Source organism: Pyxicephalus adspersus, chromosome 2, assembly GCF_032062135.1.
Source record: "Pyxicephalus adspersus chromosome 2, UCB_Pads_2.0, whole genome shotgun sequence".
Lineage (NCBI taxonomy): Eukaryota > Metazoa > Chordata > Amphibia > Anura > Pyxicephalidae > Pyxicephalus > Pyxicephalus adspersus.
In genome coordinates this window covers 16,029,598-16,044,355 of record NC_092859.1, presented here as the reverse complement: position 1 = coordinate 16,044,355, position 14,758 = coordinate 16,029,598, and the positions used below count along the sequence as shown (strand labels likewise).

At 41.8% G+C, this 14,758-nt stretch overlaps 1 protein-coding gene and 1 non-coding gene across 2 annotated transcripts in view; both read right to left on the bottom strand.

The window, feature by feature from the left end:
• The window catches only part of COLGALT1 (collagen beta(1-O)galactosyltransferase 1), a 29,972-nt gene extending 17,778 nt beyond the window's left edge, over positions 1 to 12,194 (bottom strand). The window contains exons 1-3 of the mRNA XM_072399679.1: positions 11,348 to 12,194; positions 7,412 to 7,522; positions 5,091 to 5,208 (exon numbers count right to left, since the gene is read on the bottom strand). Coding sequence (XP_072255780.1) covers positions 5,091 to 5,208; positions 7,412 to 7,522; positions 11,348 to 11,574 — 456 coding nt within the window. The 5' untranslated portion in view covers positions 11,575 to 12,194. The remainder of the gene's footprint in view (positions 1 to 5,090; positions 5,209 to 7,411; positions 7,523 to 11,347) is intronic.
• TRNAK-CUU (transfer RNA lysine (anticodon CUU)) lies at positions 7,112 to 7,184 on the bottom strand. Its single transcript has one exon. It is a non-coding gene; the product is annotated as a tRNA-Lys (tRNA).
• Positions 12,195 to 14,758: the final 2,564 nt, after the last annotated feature.

Genomic DNA, 14,758 nt, shown 5'->3' with positions numbered 1-14,758 from the left:
TATATAAACTACATAGACTGCAATGTACAGAATAGTAGATGCCTGCTGCTCTCCTAGCAAAGGAAATATGCATGCTGCCCCTACAGACCTCCCTCTGGTTCCCTGTTGGCTTTGAGGCACAGACTTGGAACATACATGAAGAAAGTGACCTCTGCATTCCTTATCCCATAAGTGCTCCAGGTCAGGGACTCAGAAATTACAAAAATCTGATGATCAACATAGCAGCTACCTTTTCAATAGAGGGCCACCTTAAAGATGCCATTACAAAAATGCCCCCTTCTCTACTATACAGACTAAAGAATACTCTTTTGTCTGTATTTGTATGAAGCAGAGGATCTGATTGATTGTTTAGAAAAAAAAAAAAATAATACCTTCAACCCACACAATCCTGGTCCATTAATAACGTCACACTAGTGATGAGGAGTGCTTAAAGCACAGAGAAAGCCCTTAAAACATGGTTTTCTTGCTGGTCACACCAGCCATAGCAAACAAAGTCTTTGCTCCATGCATCCTTGTTTATGGGGAAAATGCCTTTACAAGTCAGTGACACCATAACATCAGGCGAGTGGTAACAGGACATCTACTGTATGGACAAGTTATAAAGACGCACAATAAATGAGGCAACGTCCAGGTATCAGGAAGAACTTTCTTCAGGACACTGCAATGTATTTGGATGCATCAGGGGCAACTTTTTTAATGGTATCCTCAAGATTAAACTTTTTCTTTAAGCTTAGATATGCTTTAAAGAGAACTTGTCATCAACTTTAAAACAACATAAAAATTCCGTAATTGACTTGATACATTTTTTATGAAAGAAACGGTAAAAGTTATTTAATTGCAATGGGGCTTTCAACTTGTCATGGAAGTTGGCCAATCCAAAAAGAATCAACTTGCTAGCACACCCAACATTACATTCAAACTCTTGGTGCCCAAGAGTCCCATCACCTTGGATGTCTACAAAAGGTGCTTTTTTTACATGCCTATATTACATTTACTGCACATGAAATCCCATGGGAAGACAGTTGTTGAAATATCAGGTGTTCTGGGAACATTTCTGACTTGGTAAAAAAAAAAAAAAATACCCCCCCTGCCCCTCTCTCCGCTCCTCCAATGACCTAATAATGACTTCCTTACTCATAACCTCATCACACGCACGGCTCCAAGTCTTCTCTAGAGCTGCCCCAACTCTCTGGAGTGGTCCCCCTCATCCTATTCGGCTTGCTTCTACTTTCTGCTCATTTAAAAGAGCGCTCAAAACCCATTTTTTCAAACTTGCCTACCCGTCTTCTTCTGTCTTTTGAAACCATCACTACTTCCCACCACTACATATCTATCTAGATGAAGACAGTCTGGTTACAGTTTCTTCTATCCTCATGAAATGAAAATAGCACTTCCTTTAAAAGTATCAGCTTTCGAAAATACTTGCGAGGCCTCTAGAGGCAAAAATCGTAATTTGCAGCAAGCATTCGAGAAGGAAACCAACATTCACAGTGTATGCACAACATTTTCTGATACTGTTACACAGTTCTATAATGTGCAAGGTCATCTATAAAATGTCCATGTCAAGCAAAATGTGGAATGTAAGCCACAATGTGATCTGTAATACTTTTAAAAAGTGGATGAAAAATTGTACACCAACCTCTAATACCAGTGAACATTCCACCAGTGTTGGGTCTAAAGCCATATTATCTGTATTGTTCATAAATATCTAAAGCTTTTAAATTGCTGGAAGGTAGAATTTTACAGAATAAGATAAGGAGCTATGGCTGAATGGACACATTCCAATCGCTCGAGGCAGAATTTATAAGGTCAGGTATTGATGTGTCCTTGGAATGGATATTCCAATTTATCCCAAGGGTGTTCAGGTCAGGGCTCCTTGGAGGACACACAAATTCCCTTCACACCGCATCTTTATGGAGATTACTTTGTGCTTAGGGGCACAGTCATGCTAGAACAGAACTCCCCCTTCCACAACTTGTCTTTTTATGCTGCACATTTACCCATTACTTATATAGTGATAATCTTTGGTGCCCATAAATGATGTAAACCTGTGATGCCTGGGTCCAAAAGATGACCACAGAAGCACAATTTACAAACATTTATGTTGGCAACATGGGTAATTCTACAGACTGCAGCAAACCTAATAAAAACCTGCCGATAAGTCCACTTTGCTGCATATAATTATAACAATCTCAGTGCTATCACCATCAAGTCAACATATACGTTTGTTCTAGCTTTGCTGGTTGTAGAAGCCAAGACAATTCCACATCCTTGTATAAGCCTTGCACATAGAAGAATAACATTCCAAGTGCAGAAACCTGCAGCAAGCAGCCATCATTTCATTACTATAACTGCTTTACAATTCTGCTGAAACAAAGGGAAAGGTTACTAGTTAGAAAAAGGTTATTTTAAACTTTATACAGGTTATGGTTATTTTATACACTATGCTTCATATGCATCTATTAAGGTTGTTGTCCCAAACTTTTGTATTTTGTAGATATGAGCCCAATATGAACATAAACCCTTTGATTGTTCTTGCTGCATTTCTATTTTTTACACGTACTGTTATACCTCAGTCACTATGGAAATCAACCTACATAGACAGAGTCAGTGTTCCCCCTACCTGCAATGGGATAGCAGAGAACATTTACACAACACTATTGCAGCAGGTAAGGCAATAAAAGTCATTAGAACAAACCACTATCCTATCCCTATATATGTTTATTTTTTAAGCTTTACAATGGATTTGCTTTAACGCTAGTAAATGTGACTGTAGGACTCAGAAGCTGTCTGCCCGACATGGGATCCTTATATTCTTTTCAAGGTAAATATTTCACTTATAACAATGCTAAACAGCATGAGTTTGTGAGTTGGTCAGAGCAAACACTTCACTACTTTGAATCCCAGTACTGGTCTCTGCTCAGTGTTGCAGCCCAGCTAGCATTATACTGCGTACAGTCTTATCCCCAGACCCTTTGAGTTGCACCACCTGGCAATTTTCAGTAACCACCTGTTGAATGCTTACTGTGGAGTTGGGTCCCAACACAAGGGTGTGGAGTTGGGTCCCAACACAAGGGCCACCACCCGCATACAGCTTGTTCACACCCAGCCTAAAAACATTCTTTATGTGGTCTTCATGCGGAGATGTAACACCTGCATAGCTTTTTAGATCCACACTGACACTCCGTCCAGGTTAATGTGACCAGAAACATTTCAATCCAAAACTCAGAAGGGATTTTTTAAACTTTAACTAGCAGTAAAAAGTTCTATTCATGTGAGCTCCCTTAAGTTGCATAAAGATATAAATCAAAAACCTATATGAATGATGCCTAAAAGTACCAACAAAGTGATAAGGCTTATTCTACCATGCAGAGCAAAGCTCAGTAACTTTAGAAAGGAGAATAAATGTACTTTGCAAGTATCTGCCACACAACAAAGCACACCCAATCTTTATAAATTAGTATGAGACAAAATCATTGACGTGGCTTTTGTATTTATTACGTTGTGCAGCAGATTCTTGCTTTTATTAGTTTACCATTTTGGTGGGCATTTATTTTTGAGGACCTGTTAATTATATTCAACTAACACACCCATTAATCTATGCTGTATAGTAGCCCATGGCCAGTGAATTAAGAGATATCAACCACAAGCTATTGGCTGAAATGCATGTTTTCCAAATTTTTTTTATTGATTTTAGATTGTAACTGGTGGAAAGGGGACACACATTTGAATGTAATGAATGCACCTACGTGCACAGTTTTGCACCAGCCCGTCAAACCCTTTTGTCTTGGCAGAAAACCCTGCCCCTCCTGGGAGGTGTCAGCAGTTGCTACCAAGCCCCAGCTCCACACATTCTAATTGGCCCATTACTATGAAGGGCAGGCTAACTAGTCAATCAGAGGCTGAAAACAACAGACAAGATGCAGCAATATAAGTCCCAAAATTTGTATCAGTTAGGACAGGGGTCTGCAACCTGCGGCTCTTCAGCCTCCTTGTTGTGGCTCCCTTCGGCTGCCGCTGGGAGATCTCTGATGGGGGATCCCCTTCCACCCAAGACACTGCGGAGGAGCGGGATTCCCTATCCAGTGTTCTAATGAAAAAAATCTACCAGTGAAATAAATCTACCACGGAGCGTGTACAAATGGGTGTGTACAATGACATCCCCCTCCTTTGAACCCCAATTCCTCTGGAACGGGGAGATGTACAAAACCAAAAATGTAGGTGCAAGTGGGGGACACCTGCGACTAACACCCCCTAAAATTTAATTGTTAGGCTATCATCAGAACATAAAGAACTCTGCCCATCCAAAAAATCTACTGTTACACATTGCTGGAGGCACCTGAACCCCAATTTCTCTGGAACAGGAAGGGGGTACAGGTGAACAAAATTAGAGGTGCAAGTGGGGGACACCTGTGGCTAACACCTCCTAAAAATTCATAAAAACTCCGCCTATCAAAAAAATCTACCCTGGTACACATTGCTGGAAGCATCCAGGTGAACAAAATTAAAGCTGCAAATGAGGGACACCTGTGGCTAACACCCCTTAAAATGTAATCGCTAAGGCATCGTCAGAACATAAAGAACTCTGCTCATCAAAAAAATCTACCCTGTTACGTTAGAAGCCTCCAGCTAATGTAACAGGATGATACGTTAGAAGCTGGAGGCTTCTAGGGGCATAGTTCAGTGTTTAATTTATTTCAAAGTAGGCCTACACATGCACACTTGTTGTAACAGGTAAAATTAAAAAAATAATAAAGCTTTTAAAAGTTTATAAGTTGCGTTATGTTTTGCGGCTCCAGACTATTTTTCTTTAGTGGAAGAGGGGGCAAAATGGCTCTTTTGATAGTAAAGGTTGCAGACCCCTGGGTTAGGATGATCTGGTCTTGAAAACATTATGCTGGAAATATGAGCATCGCTAGGGGTCTGCATTTTAAACCTGCAGCAGTTTGTCTCCTTCCTCCCAGTAACAGTCCATCTAAACTGCAAAACTTGCATATAATAAAGCTATTGCACAAGCCTCCAACTCTTATGAAATCTCACAGACCAGCACAAAGCCCATGAAGCAGCTTGTATGCATAACTTTCCCATACCATGATGTAGTCTGCCCACATTTCCCGCGCTGAAGTCAGAGCCGCCTGGCGAAGTTTCATGACATATTCGTAGCGAGATTGAGACCAATGCTTGGGCCCTTCCTCATCCTGAAACCACCTAAGGAAGACAAAATGATTAGTGGGATCACCATGGGATATACAGAATACTATAGAGAGGCATGCAATCCAAGGGTTAATGTTAAGTAAAATGCTAAACAAAGGCATTTCCTAAGACGAGAGGATGTGTGTTGTGTCACATAAATGCGTGCATGGCAAAAGTGGAACAAAACCTCTGGGATTATATAGAACTCAATGCTCCTTCATACTTGGAGGGGATTTCTCATGAACAGCTGAATCCTGTGTTTGATTAGGACAGAGTTTGGCCAGGACAGCTGCACACGTATTATCTACATAGCTTTGAGGGGAAGACAAAAGAAAGACACCGCATTGCTGGAATAGGCAGGCATACTGCACGTACATTTTAAGGCTGAATGATCAAGCCTAACAGGATTTAAAGGATACCTTTCAAGTAAAAAGCATGGAGGCTACTATTGCTCCCTCTCTGAAAATGGTAGTTGTCTGGATGTCTATAGCACCGATTCTGAGACACTGACATCACAGCAATGCAGAAAGCAAAACCAGTAATAAAGGGCATCTACAAAACATTTTTGGATAAGAGAGAGAGGGGGGAGTTATAACTCTCTTAAGGTTTTTGACTAAACAGAGTAAACAGTGATGAGCACCGAGTATCCAACTATGTTGTCAGAGAGAGAAAGAGGTAACTATTACAGGTTCTCCCACTTTGATGGTCCCTGGAAAAGTATGGGGACAGAAAGTGACACTCCGTATGTAAGGTCCAGGTATTTTAACACAAAGAAGGTCTCTCCAGTGGGTGCACATTTACAACATGCTTTTATTACAAAAATGGGGAAGGGATAAGAGTATCTATCAGGTCCCTCCTCAATGGGGAGATGAACAGCAGGTTGCGGTGTGGCTACCACTTCATTGTGTCAGTTGACTGTTGCTGGGGCTATATGTAGCTTCAACCTGCAGCAGCCCAATAGAAAATTAGTGGGGTGTCAGTGAGCGGTTCAGCAACACTCACTGCTGCTTGCTGCCAACTGTGCAAGTTCCAATTCTGTAAAAACCAAAGCTGTGGTGCAAACCAGCCTAAAGTGCATATAAAACCAAAAAGAGTTCAGGCTTTCAGGTCCATGGTATAATTGTTCTAAATAAAGTCGTGCACAGGGTATGGATACAACTAGAAATCAGAATGTATACAGATAAAGGTTCTGGCTGCTATGGCTACTGAATAGTATATTATTTCGTGGAATAAAGTCAGTTCAGATGCTAATAAGGAGAATTTGGGAGAAGAGACCTTTGTATAGGTATCCAAAACATGATATAGTAAAACGTACATTCATTATATGTAGTGGCTGTATTATTTTGTTTTCCAGACTCCCTTTACTTTTACCTGGTGATCATTAAACTTCTAATAAACGTCCTGTCCTAAGGTGACAACACCACTCACTGTATCTAATGAAACCAGAATTGTCACATTAGGACAGGAAGTGTTAGACACACAGAACACTTCTGTCTCTACATAATATGTGTTCTGTAGATCAGAGTTGGGCTGATAAAAAATGCCTGAAATAATATTGCCACGTACAAAAGGTTATAGGCTCACAGAATCAGTTATTTTTATCAAACATAAATAACACCATCCTTGAACTATTTATTTAAAAGTTAAAAAAAAGAAGGGTGTACATACATTTTGGAGTTTTTAGGAACTTAAGGAGAACAATAAGTTCTTTCTTGTGTTTGTGTAACCATTGTTTCACTTACAGTAAAACAATGCAGAGAACACAAAAGATAAATGGTTTCTGAAAATGCAAATTTTTTTTCTTGCCTCCATAGTTAAAGTTAGTGAATCCTTTCTGCATAAACAGTCAGGTAAATCACCTAATTTTCCATTTCATAAAAACCTTTTAAATTTAAAAAAAAATAGGAAAAAATCTACTCGCCCAACGTGGGGCTCGAACCCACGACCCTGAGATTAAGAGTCTCATGCTCTACCGACTGAGCTAGCCGGGCAGTTGATGTCTCCAGCATTTGCTTGAGTCTACATGTCTACATACAGGTGTCCGTCAGTATGACTAGTCTACTATAGGTTCTATTTTTAAAACAGGGAATCCGATATTCCCTTAAACATTGATGGGAATCAATTACTGTCATTGAAACACATGTACTTGGACCATTCCCCCAAGGGAATGTCAGATTTCCTGTTTAATAACTAGAGCCCTATGAGTCTGTTCTGTTACCTGGGATGCTCTTGTGGTCTCCATTCCACATGGTGGTACTGACTCTGGACATTGATGAGCCACTCTCGTAGTATGCTGCTTGTATTGTCCAAGTTGTGATCGGTGGCAACCCTGGGGAAGAGCAGACAGTGATAAGTAAAACCAATAAAATACAAAATAAAGAGATATAACCATGAAAAACATCTTTCAGATAAAAAAAATCCAGCTTAAATGCGAATGGAGGCCTGACAACCAACAGGGTCATCAAAACATATTAAAGCATTAAGTCATAAGGAAAATGTCTAAAAGAGCACCTGTATTTGTGCAAAACAAGATAACAAGTATAATGGAAACTGATATATAAAAAAGACTCAACCTATTAGTGGAATTTACAAAGAGGATATAAAAGAATACTCTTGTGGCATTACAGTGTAATATTTTGTATAAGATTGTTTCCAAAGGAGTGGACAAGATGGGGGGGGGGGGGGTCACCTTCCATGGTACACAAGAGAAGCTAATGGAAGATTGAGAGTAAACCATATATAGAAACAAGCAGCCAGCAATAAAATATTGAAGACTAGAAGGGCTAACAACATTCCATAAACACTTCTGGCCTCAGAAAATATTACTTCATTTGTGATGCTTCAATTCAGTAATTTAGAGACCACAAGTAAAAGCAAGAATACCCTTCCTTTCAAACTCAGAATGCAAAGGCGGCACTATAAGAAAAACACCTGACAGAGATCCTCCAGCTAGACTATGAAAGGATTTACAAGAAAATCAAGCATGCAACCAGTGAATCTCTAACTTGCCTGTATAGTTATTACAGGTCAGTGACCCACTAAGAACAGAGGAACGTGGGGGAATCAAAAGAAGGGGGGTCTCATGATAGTCAAAAAAAGTAGACGTTCACCTACTCAAAAGTTGCACAGTTTTGTTCTAATAAACAACACAGCCCGCTCTTTCTTCTGAAACAATAGTTTTTATGTTTCAGTGATCACAGGAAAGCGGACCTTGTGTTCAGATCATCAGAGAGCAGCAAGGCCAGCCAAGTGCAGATCAACCTTTCCCCTAATGTTCCAAAACGCAAACACCAGAACTCTAACATTAGCAGTGATTTTGGTGTTCAGTTTCCAGGTTTGAACATCTCCTGTGATCATTATGAGCGCCCACTTTTATTGATTGACAAATACAACACAAGGACTGTAAATGCCAAAAACCAAGCTGGGGCCACGGTGGGTGAAATTGCTATCAGGGACTCCGATAGATATATGGAGCAAATTATAAAGGACTGAGTATAGCTGAAATATCTTTACTTGGTGAACAGACCATTTAAAGAACCAAGCGGAGGTCTACAAAGAGTACTGAACGTTCTACAGAAAGATACAATAGAGGAGGTGACAAATGAGCCCCAAATAAAAGATTTCATCTCAGATAGATCGCTTGTAGTAGAACAATTCTTTCCCACCATAGGAGCCCTTGTATCTTTAGTTTGGCTTGCTCATATAAGTGTATAAATATGTATAAAAAGGGAAATTAAAGAGAGGAATTCACAGTACAGAGACTGGATTCAGATCTTTCTGAAAGCTGAGCAAAACTAGGTCTATAATAAAATATATACATTTATATAAAACACGGAGTGTTCTGCAGAGCTCCCATGCGTGGGATGAGGAGGCCTCATCAGGGTGAGATATAAATGGGAACAATCCAATGCTGTAGGGACACAGACTACTTGCTCCATCCCACACAAGGCCCGGAAGATAACTTATGACTGAGTACAAATTGAAACGAATTCTCCAGGGTGCAAAGAAACCGTAATTGTAAACTTGTGAGAGAATCAGAGAGAACGATTGGCTGACACAGCAGAGCTTCCTACAAAAATGTCCGCCCCACCCTACTCAAGATGTGTCCACACCCCGCCATGAGTTCCTCACTCCATCCTACTCATCACCCATAAAAGGATTCACAATAAAAACAGAACTATAACTTCTCCATTAATAGATGTAAGGCACAATCTCAGCACCAACAAATCACAGATGGAGAATGTCCCAAAGAACTCCATGCAATCTCCTCCTCTACAGACACCATTGGAGGTCAGGAGGAACCTAATCTATATGGAATGGAAAGAGGTCCCATTGGGGAGATTTCTCTTCTTGTCCAACATAGATAGGAAACTTTCTCTGAAGTTAGAAGTCTTTTTTGGCACAGGTGTCCTTTTTGGAAAGCTTCCAATTCCTGGTGTGGTGACAACTATAAATTGGGTTTCCCAGCTATATAGGGGTCAACTGGACACAGACGAAGAACTTTCCCCCCAATGGGCACAAAGACACCAATAAAAACCTAATTAGGGTTTTACACTTCTCAAGCCATCCATAACTAGAAAAGAGTACGGATATAAGATATAACAACATTGAAGTGAATAAAAAATGTTTGAAAGACGTTAGTAAACTCAATGGAAAGCCAAGAATCCTCATCTAACATCAATTCTGGGTCAATGACTTGACAATATGAAAACCAATGGACCAACATAACAGGGCAGTGAGCGTTACCAAAAACGGAGCCCACGAATTCAAGCCCTATCACTTCCACTCATAGAAATACCTCTGGCCCCCACAATGGGGACTTTATAGGCTGAGACCATAATATTGTCCCTGATGGGTCCTGCTCCAAGCTCATTGTTCTGTTCTAATTGCTCTGGCCACATTATTTCTATATCATCCACACAGTTATCTTCGCAGGACTACAGATGAAACCTTTAGGTCCTACAGAACCATCCCGGGGTGACCTTTCTGATCATAGGTGACACCTATACCATCATCCAGCCACAGATTTCACACAAATGACCCATCTCATCCCAGACATGACACCTATGGTACCCAGCCACAAATGTGCCATCTTTGACATTGTCCCTTGACGGACCACACAGAACTTTTATGTCCTCTGCCTTCATCTGCCTGACCAAAGATGATCCACATTACCTGGTCCCTAGCCAAACCATAGATTCCCCGCTATGACCCTGTTACCTGTAAATAGGGGAACCCATTTACCCTTGTACCAGAGGATACCTATGTCCCATGGGCAGTCTGACTAAAAACTACCCCAGAAATACCCCCCTCCCCCCTCCCAACCCTATATAACCACAAAGGGCTCATATAACCTCATCCTCTGCTTGACCACAGATGACCCCCATACTCCTGTTCATTGGCTGGGCCACCACAGAGGATCCAATATAACCTTGTTATAGAGAATATCCATGCCACTATAGCGCACCTCCCAAAAAGACGCCCATCTGCATTTTTAAGACAGAGACACCTGTGTGACCCTATCCCCTGCTGGACCACAGGATTCCCGCATCTAATGGAGGACCACAGAGGACCCCTATACCCACCATCCCTTGCTGGACCCCTATACCCCCATACCTTGGTGGACCACAGGGGACCCCTATATCCCCCTATCAATTGGTGGACCACAGAGGACCCCTATACCCCAAATCCATTGCTGGCCCCTTACAGCCACCATCCCTTGGTGGATCACAGAGGACCCCTATACCCCAAATCCATTGCAGGACCCCTATATCCCCCTATTCATTGGTGGACCAAATAGGACCTCTATACCCTGCATCCATTGCTGGTCCCCTATACTCACCATCCCTTGGTGGACCACAGAGGACCCTAATAACCCATATTAATTGCTGGACCCCTAAATCCCCCCATCCATTGGTGGACCACAGAGGACCCCTATTACCCTAGCCCCTGCTGGACCACAAGTTGCCCCATTCATTGCTGGACCCCAGAGGACCCCTATACGCCCCATACCTTGGTGGACCCCTATAACCCACCACAGATGATAGCAATGGCAATATTAGATGACCCCCCCATCCCATTCTTTGCCCCGGCCACGGGTGTAACCTCCCCCATACCCCCCGACCTTCGGTCCGGACCCCCGGCCTCTCCTTACCACAATGAGATTCTGTCCTTGGGATAGCGGAGCCGGTCCAGTGCCCCGAGCACCTCTGGTAGGGACCCCTCGGCGTTCCTGGCCAGCAGGGAGATGAGGACAGTGGGCCTCCGGAGCGGGGACTCCGGGTTGTAGCGCTCCTCCGGGAAATAGGCGGCACCGAGGCCGGACAGCACGGCAAAGAGCAGCCACAGCCGCCGCACCAACTCCCAGCACCTCGGGGACATCTCAGCCGGTTCACTCACTTTCTGCCCTCCGACTACAAATCCCTGAGCGGAGCGATGGATTAAAGGAGAGGCGGCGTCAGCGGACACAGATAACAGCGATTGGCAGCCAGTGAGGCGCTCCCTTTAAGTCGGCCAATATTTCTCCTCCGACTCGAAGACTTAAAGGGAAGGCGAGCTGTCATTCGGGAGACCTCTTAAAGGGATAGGCTCACTGCCAACTCAAAGCCGTAATACACGTTGTAGCTGCGCAGCCAACCAGTGTAGGGGAGGAGGAGAGGAGTACAAGACCCCCATTCACTAATCACACTGCCAGCTTCTCATTGGCCAGCCTGGTACACGTGGCTAAAAAGTTGTCACACTGTTGTCTGATGAATGATCACAGAGATCCTTTCTCTGGATATTGGAAACATCTTATATTTCTTTCAATGTCACTACAAATAAAGGAGACATTGTATAAAGAATCAAAGCAAAGGCTTACCCAGAGAAAAGCAAAACCTGCACTGCTGGGGGCACACACACCTAGGAAGGGGAGCAAAAATCAGAAAAATCCCCCCAAATGCATTTAATGTGCCACATATTCACCAAGGCCACCTTCATACCACTAATCCCACCAATCAGTTCCAAAGTCTTCTGCAAACTCACACAAATCTGCAGAATTTCTCCTAACTTTGGCCAAGAAATTGCAACATGAACGGTTTCAGCATTTCTTGTGCAATCAACCATGAAAAAAACAACAACAAAAAAAAAACACGGCTCCGTCATATTCACTTGTGAAATGATCAGAATAAAATTAAACTAATAATCTATGCTTTCCCTAATCAATTTCTGGTGGGTTTGATATCCAAATATTGGTGAAAATGATCTATGGACAATTTTCTTTTTTATATAATTGAGTTTTCATCCATGAATCAATCAAAAATGATCAAAAAATTGAATAGTGAATGGTTATGTTATACAGAATAGAGTCAGAATTCTGGGAAATCCCAGGTAGGTGGAGAGTTCGGAGAAGAGCTGAGTGGTTGTGGAGGAGATGGCGAGGCGATGGGAAGATTGCTGGAGAGTATTAGAAATTATGGCGTCCAGGCCAAGCTAGGAGCCCTTCACACTGGTGAGCATTGAAACACAGCTCATGGTTATTCAAATCTTCATTTTCCACCCAGTGAGTGAATGTTGGACCAAGAATCATGGCGGAGAATGGGAGTGAAAAAAAACAACTTGTATCCCCCAAAAAGTCACCCATATACCAGAGACACATGCTCTCCAGATATGCATAAGGAACTTTGGAAAGTACAGATGAACCTTCATGCCATTGTCTGAGGATTATGACGGTTTGGGAGCGCAGAGTTTGGCTGGGATCTCTCCTTGGATGATCTTGGCACAGATGAGGTGCTAAAGACAGAGGACACCTAAGCTGGCCATGAGCGTCAAGGGTATCTAGTAAACAAAAATGTTCCCTTTATGTTTTGGATAAATTATGGAAACCCTAACCCATTGATAAAGTTTTAAAATTGCAGTTTGTGTCCCTGCAGATTTTATTTGTCTTGTTGACCCTTTTCACAAAGAAAGCGAGGAAAACTCTTAATATCTCTAGCAAAAGTTGAGAGAAAACTCCTGAACGGGGATATCTGCTCTGCGATGCAAAACTTTTTTTTGGAAAAGTTTCCTGTTATGTCTTCAGGACAAGATATCAAGGGAAATCCCATAACAAGGAGCAAAAAAGAAATACCCCAATTGGGATTTTACCCCCTTCTGTGCTCTAATAAAAACACATACACACGCAAGGAAAGTCAACTTTTTTTGTTTCACATTTAAGGTTCTGGCCAATTGCCCTGTCCGCATAATTAAAAACTGATATCATACAACAAATGGTTTTAATTTAGGACTTTTAGCCTAATTCTCAAGAATTTGGAAAAAAAAAAGCAAAAATCACAGATAATATGGAAAAAGTGGAAACAAGGATCTAAACAAGGTCTCAATTCTTGTGGACATTCTTGAAGTATCTGTTACTATGGTAGGTGCTTTGTTAAATGGACACCGATACAGAATGTCAGTGGGAGTAGATCACATTTTAACAGAGTCTTCCTCTCATAGGCACAAGGCCCAAAAAAATCTCAAGGTAACTGGGAGATTAATGGTTAACTTAACCAAAGATTGTAAGGTCTTCTAGGAAGGGCCTTCTCCCGTGTCACTATCCATATCGGTCATTTGCAAACCCTTTTTAATGTACAGCGCTGCATAATATGGTATTCTATATAAATCCTGTTTAATAATATATTATCCACAAATTGAGTGGAGTAATAAAACCTTGAAAAACTTAGTACAATTTTGTTTCTGTTTTTTTATCTCAGATAAGCCAACACTGATCTGTCTGCAGTTTCACTTCCTCTGCACCGCACTATAGCAGGAAAAGACCAAATCCTAGGGGTTCACATGACTTTGCAGAGCAGAAGCAAGGTTCATGGTGGAAAAGAACATGGAACAGGTCTCAGTGCCACCCCCTACCCTGGTAGAATGAAGAATTAGCAGGGATCTAAAACCAGTGCCAATGTGCTAGCTCACATGCTATGGAATGATTGGCCAACTTTCCTAAATTCAATCAGCTCCTTACCTAAACTAGAATGAGGTCTGGAAAGTCTGTATGTGAAACCCAGGGTTAAGACTTCAAAGCAGTCCCCCTCCCTTCAGGAAAAAGGGCTGTAGCCCTGATCAGTTCATTCACCAAACTAACCCAAAGTCTCCCCTATCCCCTCAAAGCAAGACTAGAATCTAGTCTAGAAATTCTATTCTAGAATAACCCTTATTGGCAATATTTACATCAACCAAATTTTTACAGATATTTCTCCCCCCCAAAAACCCTCATACTGTGAAGGCCTTGTAAGCATGGGTTTCATCCTGCAAGAAGTTGTCCGAAACCCTAAACAAGCCATTATGTTTACGGCACTATATGAAATAAAATAAGCCTGCATACAGTTGCTCTAAGTGCCCGTCCACACTCACATTAAGGTAAGATTTCCAATCTGGAACTAGAGTTTTATTTTAAGCCATCACCAAATCCATTTAAGGCTTAGAAGACCTTGCACATGCTTTGAAAAAGGCTTGCTGCAAACACTTCTCTACAAGGTGATGTCCATGGGAACAATGCCAAGAGGTGAAATGTGACTGCAATGGGCTATTACATTATTTC